The sequence below is a fragment of the Thunnus thynnus genome, chromosome 22 (genome assembly GCF_963924715.1).
Source record: "Thunnus thynnus chromosome 22, fThuThy2.1, whole genome shotgun sequence".
In the NCBI taxonomy this organism is placed as follows: Eukaryota; Metazoa; Chordata; class Actinopteri; order Scombriformes; family Scombridae; genus Thunnus; species Thunnus thynnus.
The window spans coordinates 17,975,506-17,989,226 of NC_089538.1; the positions used below are offsets into that span (position 1 = coordinate 17,975,506).

The 13,721-nt window shown below is 37.1% G+C and overlaps 1 protein-coding gene across 2 annotated transcripts; it reads left to right on the forward strand.

The window, feature by feature from the left end:
* The first annotated feature begins 474 nt into the window (after positions 1-474).
* Positions 475-13,721, forward strand: apold1b (apolipoprotein L domain containing 1b). 2 transcript variants are annotated; one of them, XM_067579820.1, is made up of 22 exons: positions 475-767; positions 1,437-1,509; positions 1,614-1,679; positions 2,281-2,337; positions 2,438-2,509; positions 3,095-3,154; positions 3,249-3,308; positions 4,576-4,635; positions 5,069-5,140; positions 5,257-5,319; positions 5,650-5,727; positions 6,243-6,302; positions 6,473-6,532; positions 6,867-6,938; positions 7,706-7,783; positions 7,954-8,007; positions 8,426-8,455; positions 10,411-10,485; positions 10,592-10,631; positions 10,747-10,792; positions 11,043-11,457; positions 12,512-13,721. In XM_067579820.1, the coding sequence occupies exons 2-22, from the start codon at positions 1,438-1,440 to the stop codon at positions 12,986-12,988; spliced, it is 2,067 nt and encodes a 688-aa protein (XP_067435921.1). In that variant the 5' UTR covers positions 475-767; position 1,437; the 3' UTR covers positions 12,989-13,721. The 2 variants fall into 2 exon arrangements, with proteins under 2 accessions (XP_067435921.1, XP_067435922.1); XM_067579821.1 differs by having other exon boundaries at positions 693-767; positions 10,408-10,485.

The following is a 13,721-nucleotide window of genomic DNA, read 5'->3' on the forward strand; positions in this document are numbered from 1 at the left end:
TTTAGAGGGAAAAATCCCTATTTGGTGGAGCTGTTAACAACTCATAGACACCTTAAATGTGACTCCTACTACACACTACTTTTTGTAAGACGTCAAAAGCTAAAAAGGTTGGAAACTACTGGTTTCATCTTCAACAATGTGTTGTATTTTAAAAGCTTGTTATATTATCCATTGTGTCAAATCTTCATCTGAAAAGTAACTTAAGCTGTCAAATAAATGTAGTGGAGTAGAAAGTACAATATTTCCCTCTGAAATATAGTCGAGTGGTAGTATACAATAGCATAAAATGATAATATTCAAGTAAAGTACCTCAAAATTATACTTAAGTACAGTACTTGAGTAAATGTAGGCCTACTTATTTACTTTCCACCTCTGCCATTCAAAAAGATCCATGGAAAAAAAAGGTCCAAGAGGAAAGAGGCCACGCCCAGCACAGGTGACCTTTCATGAAGACATGTGACGCCCCTTACTCACATTAATGTCATTTGGAAGCAGAGAGTGTAGAGCAGCGACCCATCGATACTCCGACTGCATTGTTTGCCTTTTAAATAAAAACTTTCTCTGAAATCAGAGCAGGCAAGAGTCACATTATACTCTGTAATCCAACTCTCCTGACATCCGCCTTGCCAAACCAGTTTGACTTCTCTTCGCTATGAAGGGGAAGTAGCTGCACTGTATTAGAAGATTTAAAACTCGTTTAAACCTCTGTTGTTGCTTTGCAACTCAACGTTTTTTCTGGCTTTTTGTTTGTTTGATTCAACACTGAGGTAGGCACCCTGTTCGGTTCATTGTTTAGCAGCTGCTGTTTTGTGTTGTCAAACATTCCTCTCTAGTGGTGGATCTAACATACAATGCAGTGTGTCGGTATGTGCTAGTTGTAGGAAGACGACACCAACTGAATCGTGTTAAAAGTTCCGTCAGTTCAAATGTCTGTTTCCTTTTCTGTTAACTCGGTATAGAAGCCACTCATAGACATGTTTCCTCTCAGCTGGACACATTTTCAATTCGGCTGAATCTTGTTTACCAAAGCATCACTTGTACAACTTTCCTTATAAGCGCTCTGATTATATAACAACTGACCTAAGAAGCATATGACCTAAAATAAAATGGAAATATAATTGAAAAATACGCCATATGGTGGATGTGATTCAAACCGATTTTTTCAGTAAAATCAAAATTTTCATTAAAGCAGTCAACTCACATTTAAAGACTTTTCTAAGTGTGCCAGTTAGACAGTGTACCTTAAATTGTCAAATATTTGAGTGGAATTTGGTGTGTGGGTCTATTCATAGAGAGGGCAGCCAGTGATGACAGCCACATAGGCCATGCTGTTTTTCCAGCACAATTGTTTTTAAAGCTGTCAGTTTGTATGAATTTTTAGCCACGTTTTCTTGCCTCATCACCCGTTATTATATAGAAAACACTTTGTGTTTCAGCATGAACATGTTCAGAAGAGATAAAGACTCAACAGCCACAACTCCAGTGGTCCCACCTAGACCCAGCAAGGAGGTATGGAGTGTTTGTGGGGGAGGGGAGGGGGTTGTTGTTGGTGGGGGTGGTTGTTTGTTTACATGTGTTTATGCTATCAATTGATACTTTTGATTCAACTCCAGGATCTGGACAACCCCATCACACACAGCCTGAGCAGAGAGGATGCAGGAACGACTGCAGCCTCGCAGGTGAATGTTCACACTCGCATGTCAGCCATATACACAAGGTGGTCTGCCCACTAGAATATTTCTTGTAGGAAAGCAACAATGTTTACATTGTGTCTAAGGCTGCAACTAGCAATTATTTTCATTTTTGATTAATCTGTAGATTGATTTTCTCAATTAATCGATTAGTTGTTTAGTCCATAAAATGTCAGAAAATGGTGCAAATTTTCTATTACTGTTTACCAAAGCCCAAGATGACACCCTTCAATGTCTTCTCTTCTCTCGACCAACAGTCAGCAAATCAAAGATATTCAGTTTACTCTCATAGAAGACTAAAGAAACCAGGAAATATTCACATTCAGGAATCAGAGAATTTTGACTTTTTTTTTTTTTTTTAAAAAAGAAAAAGACTCAAAATGATTGATTATGAAAATAGTTGGCGAATAATTTGATAGCTGGCAACTAATCAATAATCAACTAATCGTTGCAGCTCTAAGTCTGTCAGACATGGAGGACATGATTACTTTATACTGTTTATCAGAGCAAAACTATTAGAAGGTGTCCTGATTTATAAGGTTGATTTATATTTTGTCAAAATCACTGTGTCTGTTTGCACAAACATCAGAGGACGGGTGTGATGGGAGCTATGCAGAAGATCAACCCATTCAAGTCTATCTCACTGGTAAAAAAACAACAACAACAAAAAAAACCCATGACACAGTAATTTTCATAATTTTGAGTATGTCATGTAAAATATGGTTGAACTTTTGTTCTATATTCAGGCCCCCCCTGCAGTCAGCAAAACTTCCTCTTCAGAGTCACTAGAACAGGGCACATCTACAGACTCCACACAGGTGAGAAGAACTCAAATATAAATTATACCAACTCAAATATATCAAAGCATAAATATTGTACTTGGTTGTTTTTTTTTTAATTTAGCCACTCATTGTTTGAACAACATCCTGTGGGATTTTCTCTTCTTTTTCTGCATTTATTCTACTAAAAATGAGACAATGACAAACCAATTAGTATTTTTAAATGTATAAAATGTTACTGGTACATTTCATAAAGTTAAAAAAGTAATTAGGATACATTTTTTACAAAAACACACTTGAAACAGTGAAACAGCAATGTCATTGTCCAAACAAGGCAGGAAGCTAATTATCTTTGGCTTCATCTCCAGAGTAAGCCATGAAAAATAATCTCAAAATGTGCAGTGTACAAACTTAACAGTACTTTAAATGGAGAGATTCTATTCCTGTTTTGACAATAAAAAGCAGAGCCACAGTATGGATGTTTTTCCTGTTATGTTCAGTAATTAAGTGCCTATAATCAGTAATTTATTACATGACTACAATGTAAAGCATCACTGTATGTTCTGAGGAGTGGAGTTTGGTATTAAAAGTTAATTGCAATGATTTATGAAATCTGTATTTCAGAACCCTGGTATGCTGAAAGGGGTCATGCAGAAGGTCAACCCATTCAAGTCTACCTCCCAGGTAACCACAGCATTGTCTGCATATTACAATGGTTATTATAAAATGATCCATTTCAGACAATACGGCATCCACTCAGCTGGTTTTTCTCACGCAGGTCTCTAAAGCTCCGTCTTCAGAGTCACTGGAACAGGGTAGGGTTTCAGACGCAAATCAGGTGGGTTAAAGATGAATATTTTTGTATCCTGTTGTAACCTGATCAGAAACCAGATTTTCTCCCATAACCTCTTAGTAAAGTAAACCTGATCAGGTTTCCAGACTGTCAGCTGAAAGAAGGAATTGCTGCTCTTAACAGTTTAATGGTTTTCATGGTCTTTTGCATTAACTGTCAACTCACTACCTTAGCAGCCACTTTATATTGCAATTGATTATTGTCAATAGGGGAGGGTATGCATTCAACTGCAACTGTCCAGTGTGATGTTAAATTCCCCTATAGGACATTTTATGTTTTAAAAGTGTATATAAGAATGTTTCTTCAGCAGAAATCTACCTGTTGTTTATTACTGTAGTCTTTTCATTTTAAAATGCAAGCTGAGTTTTGTAGTTATACTATACTAATACTAACATTTCTAAGATTCATTACTGTAATTGGAATAACGCTTGAGGTTTTTTTTAAAAATGCAAAGTTTTCATAGCGTTGCTTTTGGGGGTGCAATAGATCACAAAAGTCACGGTTTGGATCGTATCATGGTTCGGAGTCATGGATCGGATCATTTTTCAGATAAGCAAAAAAAAAAAAAAAGGAAGACAAATATAACTTTGCCTTCTATTGTTCTGTAAAACACTCAAAGCAAGGAACTTTTGCCCATGGTCTTAAACGAAAAAAACATTGAAGATGTCCTATGTTTAAATAAAATTTTAAAATATATAAAATATTCAATACTCAATTGTTAAATTAAAGCGCAATATGAAGCATGATACCTTCCTGCTTTAAACATGGTAGAGAATGAAACTTCATCAAAACTTGTTGATAACTTACAAATATGAACACGTGTCTTGTCCTGCAGCTTAGTTTGTTGAATGAGCCACCAAACAAACATTCATCAGGGAAAAGTGCACTCCTAATGTCAGTTAGCAGCTAGATAGCTAATAAGCTGCTCAGCTGCAGCACATTAAACAGCATGTTAACATACCTGCAGATGTCACTTCAGACCTGTTAGATGCTGGTTTGGTCGTTGCTCTTCAAACTCCCTGTTAGCGACATGCTGTCTGTCCATGACTTGTACTTAAAGCAGTTTGTTTACTTTGTCTCCAATGAGACATTGAATTATGCAGTTAATCCGCAGTTCATATGCGTACCGAACTGTGGGGGGTGATCCGCATGGATCATGAATCAACTACGTTCTGTTACACCACTGATTGCTACAGTTGAAAAACTTAGTTCATGGAGCACAGGATTACCCATTTGTGTGGTTGTGTTACAGAACCCTGGTATGTTGAAAGGGGTGATGCAGAAAGTCAACCCGTTCAAGACTTCCGCACAGGTACTGTCTCTACAATTCTTGTAAGCAAGATACTGATACTTTGCCTCTTTTCATGAGGCAAAGTATCAGAAACAACAGATGCAACTTCAGAGCTGACCTGCTTTTGACTGGGACTAGTGGACATAAATTAAATGAGATCAAGTGATTAAGAAGAGCTTAGCATGTTGACTAAAGGTGATGTCTAGATGAGGTGATGTGTCACTTCTACACTTGTTGGTGTTCTTCCTTGAAATCATGAATCTAAAGGCAAGTCATCTATAAATTCAATCTGAATTTTCATATCTCTAAAACTGTCTCCCTAGGATATCATTTTTAACGACAGGGTTTCATAGAGGTAAAAATGAGAAGAGTCAGGAAGGTAGCTTGATATCAAGCAATTGAAAATCGCAGAATTGTGCAAAGAATTACGTTCTGTGTCAACTCTTGGCTACAGGTACCCAAGAACAATCCTCAAAATGATTCTGCAGATCTCCAAGAGACTGTGAAAGAACTTCAAGGAAAACAGGTATATATCCTGTTGTACTGATTCGCTAAATCACAGCCTTATCCATATGGAATTGTGATTCCTTAAAGTTGTTATGCTTAGACTTCAGTTGTCCAATGAATATATTTGTCATTTAGAACCCAGGGGGGATCGCAGGGGTGATGCAAAAAGTCAACCCATTCAAATCCTCGCAGTCAAAGGTACCAGTGGTAATCTCGATGATAATGATACTAATAAATTTATATCTGTAAGAGAAAAATATCATCTAATAAACCTTGTTTGTTATCTTACTTTTCTGTTGTTATGTTTCTGTGTTATTAACATTACAAGAGATTCCATCCTTTTATTACTGATCAAACATTTTGAGTTTTGTCAAATCCTGTATGGTAATTTTAATTTGTCCCCTCATTGATTTCAAAATTGTTCCACCACTGTGAAAGGAGTTGCAATATCTAAGTTATCAATTTAAAAACATTCCAAGCATTTTCCATATCAGTTAGTTTTTCCTGCCTTGAATCTTGTCTTTCCAGGATGCCCAGCCACTACGCAGTGACCTTTCCTCCAGCGATGGAAGCTTAGCAGACAATAACAACTTGCCAGAGAAACAGGTCAGTTTGAACAGTTAAACACGTTAGGACCCCATTAAGTCTTTTTAACTGAACCTGTAGGTGGTGGACAAAATAAATACTCATGTAGAGTAGGATCACCCTTTGCCTTCAGATTAGCTTGTTTTAAATTGACTATTACTAAAAAAGGAAAGTCTCCTATATTTTCAAGGATGAAGGGGAGTGAACATTTGCTTCACGCAAAGGTTGAGTCATGTTTGGATCTACTTATTTACCAAACAAAGCAGGACTCAAATCGGTTATTGTGAATTATTATCTTATATTTCTACATTGCCAAGGTTAGGGTTTTACCACACTCATTCACTATTACCACTAGATGGCACCAAAGTAGAGAAAAATTCAAATCCTCCACAAAGATTAAATTCTTTTCATATACTGTTTTTTTTTTTTAACAGCTTCTGATGTGTCATAAATAACAGAATGGGATGACGACATCATTGCCTTTTTAATTTCTATTTATGGGACATGTTTTTTTTTTTGTTTTTTTTTAATTTTAGAACCCTGGGGTGTTCAAGGGGATGATGCAGAAAGTAAACCCATTTAAGTCTTACTCACAGGTAATGTGCAGTGGATAACTTCTTACCTACATTAACTTCCGGAGTTGAGTTTCCAGTGTTTAGTTTTATAAGTTCATGATGGCTTACTCAATGTGGTAGTCTATGTTTAACCCAATATGGAAAAAAAGTATAATATTTTATCTTAATAATATCATTTTGCTGTGATGTAGATGCCAGAAGAGGAATTTCAGACAGACTCTGCGGTTCCTAATACAGTTTCCTCATTCAAGGTACAGGTTAAGGTTACATTTTTTTGTTTGTTGTTTTTAATCTTTTAATGATTGTAGAGGTGTCTCAAAAGCACGCCGTTCTTAAAGTAATTGTAAATCATGTTGATTATTAAATCCATTTTGATTTGCTGAATTAATTGCAAGTGTTCATAACCAATCAACTAATTCCCCATTTTATTTTGACTATTAAGATGCCAGCAACAAAACTTGTTTCTGTCATCAGTATAATTTACTCTCTAAATGTCAATACTTCATTTCTCTTTTTACATTTTTTAACGCTACTGCTCATAACTATTCTTCCTTTTTCTCCAACCCATCTCTTCCTTCTCATTAGGACACCCAGCCTATTCACAGTAAGCACTCCGTCAGCACTGAAAGCCTGGATGACAGCACTATAGAGAGACATGTAAGACACAAATCACATCTGTGTTGATATTAATGTGGCTTGAAAGATTTGCTACTAAAATGTTTATTGCTTTTCATCCAATTTAGTTGATGCCATCTAGGGAGAGAGAGAGAGAGAGAGATGCATCTGAAATCCTTTTAATAAAAAGTATAACTGGTACATTTTTAAACACTGCTTTTAACAGTTACTGACACCTTATCCATTGTGTTTTTTTTTATTTTACTGCTGCACAGAGTGGAGTTAACACTGAAAATATGCTTTCTAGACAGAAAAATTCAAAGTGTCTGTCAAGCGTGAAGCACTTGTCATGTGAACATACCACAAGGAACCATTTTTCATATTTGTTACCAGTGTGTGACATGGCCCAGACTGCCAAATAATTATAGAGAAAGGCGTATCCTCCCTGGTCTGTTGGGGTGTGATATTAACCAAACATAATGTTAATAAATAGGCCATTGTGGTGATCTTGAATCATTAGGAAAACATACCAATGGTGACGCATTGGCCACTTGGCATGACGCAACACATCACACAACACATGACTTCTTATTTCCCAATACTCTTCACAAACTACATCCATCTGCCTGTTTGCTTATCTCAGTGTTTTGTCACGGATTCTTACATTCAACACTGCACAGTTTGCAGCTATAAACAAACTATTTTGATCTTATGTAATGGTTTATACAAGGTATTTTTGAAGCCACCAGGTGTGTTCACCTCATATATCATACTGTAGTAAGAACACTAACACCACAAACTCTCCACAGTCTGTTTGGTACACTGATGTTGGCACCAGCAGTGAGGTGCAAAGCCAGCAGAAGGAGGAACCCAAGAAGAGCACTATGGTATGAAAAACTGTGGCTTTGGTCACATTCAAATTGTTAACATAACATGTAATTTAACACTCTGCCAAGGTGAAGTCTAATTGTCCTTTTTTGTATTATTACTCATGCAATTAGTGCTCTTTTACTGTGGAGGGCCTTAAAGATGTTACATCTCTTTATTACTTCTCTAGACTTTTAGAATAAGGAGGATTCTTCCCAGTATGATGTTTGGGTCTGGAACAAAGGTACCAGTAAATATACATCATTACACTGCATAATTGGTCCATTACCTTGCACAATAGTATTACTTTTTGTGCCTAAAAATACAAATTACAGTTTTCTACAATACCAGTCAAAAGTTTGGGCACACTCATTCAAGGGCTTTTATTTTCTTTTTTACTATTTTCTACGATGTAGAACAATAATGAAGAAATCCAAACTATGAAATAGCATGTATGGAATAATGTAGTAAACAAAAAAGGCTAAACAAACCAAAATATATTTAATATTCTGGATTCCTCAAAGTAGACACTGTTTGCCTTGATGACAGCTTTGCACACTCCTGGTATTCTCTCAACCAAATTGTTATGTATTTTAGAATTATTGTCATTATTATTATTTTACATTTACAATTTTTTAATTATTTATGTTCTAACAACACAGGAATCTGCTGCAGCTTCATCTGACACTCAGGTTAGTAGGCAACACAAGTTTATGTCTATTGTACTTTTCAAAAAAAACACACACACATACAAAATTTTTGGAACTATTTTAAATAGAATGAAACACAAATTTTAGAAAATAGGTATAAGAAAGTAGTAGTATAGTGCAATGATAAAAAGACCCAAATTTAATGAAGGAAGTACAAGTGGAGTACAGAAAATCACCAAAAGCACAGAAATAAAGTTTGTTATTGTTTTTTAAGTTGGATTTGAAAGTAGCTACAGCCAAGCTGGGGGGAAGGGTTTCCGCACAGTGCAAATTACACTTAGTGTTTTCCAGCACAAATACACTTGCGTGCAAATCAGTTTGCATAGTGTCATCATCCCAGCTCAACATGTTCCTGTTTAAATAAATAAGGCAGGACATTATTTAAAAGGATGAGTGGTTGGGGGATCACCCTTATTTGCCCAAGTAATGTCGAGTACAGGTAAGAGTTCTCTTGTTTGATTACTCTCTAACTATGTTGTCCTATCTTAACTCCACCATAGCAGCCTGATGTTGCTCAGGTTCATTCTATTCCTTTCCACTGTCTTTTCGTTTCCTCTTGGCAAGTTCATCTCTCTATCACGTGGGACCCATGAGCTTTCTTAGAGCCTATTTAACATGCCACAGAAAATGAAAATGGAGCCTGCTTCGGATGCCATTGTTAATTATTAAAGGGTAAAGAAAATATTTTGTTAAATATAAAAGACTATTGTAGTCTCACTGTTTACCTGATAAATATTCAATTAAATGATAGAAAAGGTGTATGTAGTCTGTGTAGGCATACTTTTACTTTACATTACTTTTACATAAAACATAAATCTTAACTGAAACTGGCTAACCTTTTTGGCTGAGACGATAATGAATATATCTGTAATATTTACAGTATATTTATAATATATTTAAATTTATAATATAGAAACTATTAGTGGTAATAGGAGTGCTTCTGGTGTCCTCTACACTCAATGACTCTTTTAAAAGCAAAAAGTAACTTTTACAATGGGGGGTAGAACATCTACATCCATAGGCAGGGTGTGGCATACAAAATTAAATCCCAGGCAGTCAAGTGGATGGTTAAGACTAAAAAACCTTTTAAATTTGAGCCTAATACACAACAAAAATATAAATGTATTTAGCAATCTTGCCTTCCGAGGCTTCTAAAAGGTGGTTTTAAAAAACCCACAATCAATCTAATATTCATAAAAACATAAAAAGACTGACCACATCTGGTAAATTGCAAGAAATACAATACTTCACGATATGTTCCATCTAACAGCAATTAGACACGTATAAATATACCACAATTACCACTAAATATTTGCAATTATAAAAGAATGGGGTTTAGTCAGTCTTTGATAACTTGTGGGTTTGAGGTTGTAGATCAGTATGCCTCTTGCTGCTCAAGGCTTTGTACTTCCTGATATAAACATGTCGCCTCTATGCCCATAACTTTGTCTGTGGAGTTGTGACATATTACAGCTCAATAAACTCATTACTACTGTCTGCTGAATAAACTATAGAGTGACACCATTTCAAGTCATATCTTTGGCATTTCTCTATTTCAGTTTCCTGACATTTATTGGCTGACATATACGTGATAATGATATAACTGCTATGAGCTAATATCAGCTGATATATCGGTCAGGATCTGAAAGGCATCATTTTTGGCCAATGCAAACACACAGTGATGTTTTTATATTGCTGTATTAACTACTCATTAATGTTCACCACAGAAAAGCATTGATCCATTAAACCTCAATGAAAAGCATTCTTGTGTTCGGAAAACGGGATACAGCAAGGTTAAACGGTTCAACCACAAATGTCAACAAAACAGGATTTTCAGACTGTACGATTGCTCTTTCATTAATCTGTAACTTTCCAACAGAAACAGAAAGTTTGTCCAAAGATTGTGTACAGTGTGCAGTACCTCTCTGTTCTAGGAGGCAGTGGAAGTTCAAACCCTACAGATGGCTGAAGTACCAGTTCCCAGTGAAGGAACAGTCCTGGACCCTCTAGATGTACGCTTATCTTATGTGTTATAATATTACATTACATGATGCGTGTTTGCAATTTAATTTGCACATATAGAATTATTCAAATGAGTCTAAAATTGTTTATTTCTAGGATGAAGACGGTCTATTGGCATGGTGGAGAACAGTAGATGGTATGCTAGATATTGAAGATATTTTATGATTGAAATAATTTATTGGTGATCCCATTTATTGCAGATGAAACCTACATTATACTGTAGCTGTAACAATTTCCTTACTCTCTATCAGGCTGGGATGAGTGGAATGAGGCCAACCAGAACGATGAGGCTGAAGAGTAAGTCAGCTTTTACTGAAGTTACCAAATTGCTTGTAGAACTTATTCTCAGGGCTTTAGAGTAGCGCTGGCCAATTTTGGCACGGGAAGCAAAATACAATGCCTTTTTTAAAAACAGCATTTTTAAGCTCTATCACAATATTGTGTTTCCTGAAATCCTAGATGATATCTAATCTTACCGGACTTTGGCTATTATAAGTTGCATTATAGTCAAATGTTTCTCCCATAACATCTTGTTTTCTTGTCTCAGAGTGGTGGAAGAAGCAGCTGATCGTGTTTTTATGGCAGCTCGTCTCTTTGTTCGCCTTTTCAACCAGCGTGGCGCCTCGCTCCAGCAGCGCATCCTGGAGCTCCTCGCTTTGGCCGATTCAGCCGACAATTTCCATAAGAAGACAGTCACGGCCAGTGTCGGCGGTGGGTTGGCCAGTGTTGCGGGGTCTGTCACCACCATCACCGGCCTCATCCTGGCACCCTTCACTGCAGGTACATCGCTCATCGTCACAGCAGTTGGCATAGGTGTAGCTACAGCAGGCGGAGTGACGTCTGCCTCAGCCAACATCACGGACACAATGCATTCCAAGACAGACCGTAAGAAGGTGGAGGTGATGATCCAAGACTACCAAGAGGAGATGAAGGACATCAAGGAGTGCCTGGACTTTCTGCAGGTAAGGAACTAAAAGAAGGGTTTTCAGGCTGTGTATTTCAGCTGCATACAAAGCTTGCAAACATACTGCTAAAACCCAAGCGGGTTTTTCCGGGTCTGAAAACTGAAGCCAGGTTGGAAGTGCCTTAAACCTGCATTCTCTCTAATGGCCGTTAGGGGCGACTGCACTGGCTCCAAAAAGAAGTCAGATTGTATGGAAGTCTATGAGAAAATGACCCTACTTCTCACTTGATTTATTACCTCAGTAAACATTTTCCCAAGGAGTTTATGGCCTCAATCGCTAGTTTCAAGTCTTCCTCAATATAGCATGATCATTTTGTAAATTATGGTCCCAATTAATTTAAATTTGACAATAGACCCTCTTAGTCAGATGTTCAGTTTTTCTGGTAAGTATATTTTGTTTTAATGGTTTTAAGCCTGTTTTTTGCTAGCGAGAATTAGCATTATCACAGTTAACCATGGATTGTAAATGCACCGTGCTAAGCAAACTAGCAGATAGCCACTAGGGTTAGGGTCAGCTCCACCCTCTCTTCCAAATATGGTCACCTCTGGCTCCAAAAATCCAAGATGGCAACATTCAAAATGCCAAACTTGAGGCTTCAAAACGAGAGTCCATAAACCAATGGCTGCGTCCATGATTTTTTACAGTCATGCTAAAACTTCATGACCATGTTCTTTTTACCTCCTGAGTATGAAAAAAATGTACTTGCCTCAGATTTGAAATATGTGCAGGGGTTATAACCCCCCTTTTTTAAACACGATGAAAGAATGGAATATGGTGTCTAAATTGTTTACTATGAAAATGCTATTTGAGATTTCAGGAATCAAAAAAGTAATCATAATTGGCAATTGCTTAATTTTATTTTTACATTTACACCTAAACTTTATATTTGTGTCTCAGTTTTCCAGTCCCGTGCCAATGATAGATATTCAGGTTTTCATGCCAACCAAAATCAAGAGCATCATTTTGAATTCCAGTGGTGTAAAACTATGGTTGATTAATGCTAATGTTTACCTCTCCCCTCCACATTCCCAATCTCCTCACTACCTGACAGGAAGGGATGGAGACACTTGAGGAGTGGGATTTTGAGAAGTACGCTGAGAGCATCTCAAAGAAGCACCTCAACCAGAACGTCAAACATGTAATGAAGGAGGGCGGCCGTGCCGGCAAAGCTTTAGTGATCAACACAGAGAGCCTGATTAACACCGTTCAGGTCCTCAGTGTTGCAGGTAGCGCTGCCAAAGCTGCCCAGGTGATGAGTGTCACCACTGGAGTTATGTCAGGTCTCTTCCTGGCTCTCGATGTCTTTTTCTTGGCAAAGGATTCCATGGAGCTGAAAAAGGGTGCAAAGACAGAGTTTGCAGCTAAGATCCGAGAAGTTTGTAAGGACCTGCAGGATGGGCTGCTGGAGCTGAACCGCATCAAGGAACAGCTGCAGAAAACTATGGATGGGGTAGAGGTGGAGGTAGAGGAAGAGGATGAGGAGCTGTTGAAGTCTGATCTTAAGAAACTTGTTGAGCTTGAAGAATGAAGGAACAGTGGATAGGGATCCAATCCAAAACCTTTGCCAAACCAAAACTGTCTTAATCATAAAATCATAAAACCCAAGCAAACCTTCAAAGTTGCTTTTAGTAGTTTTGGTGGTTAGTAGCAGTTACTGTAGTATTGTCATTACTGTATAGGGTCATGTTGTGTAAAACTCTTTTACACATTGTAGTAAAATATTTTTAATATTTATTTAAAGTAGTAATTTTAATTAGATGTACTAAACCAAAAGTTGATTTATTGTCAATGTTTTTGTGTCATTAGTTTCTTTCAATAAAAGTGGTTTCCTGCTGATTTGTCTGTCTCTTTTGTATCAAATGACTTGTCTCAGTTGTGGAAGGTTTGTCTGTCTGTTTGTCAGGTTCCAAAAGCCATTTTTATGAATTCCTGAGTTAATTGCATCTGTCTCAGCCAGCATTTCAGAAGTTGTAAAGTAAATTACAGTGCTGCATAATACAATGGACAAGCACAGCACAAAGGCCATGGCTCAAATTCCTTTTAAAAAGGTAATGGAAAAACAACCACAACACTTGTTTGAGCAGTTTATGTTTACATGCTTCTTCTGAATGAGGAAGTATCTAAAAAGAAATTATAAGGTGGTTCCACATGAATTTTTGAATTCCCAACAAGAGTTGAGATGGGTTGGACTTGTTAGGGTGCCGATGGATTTCATTGTTATCGCATACTTTCTACCCAGTGTATGCAAGGACAGCCTCTGA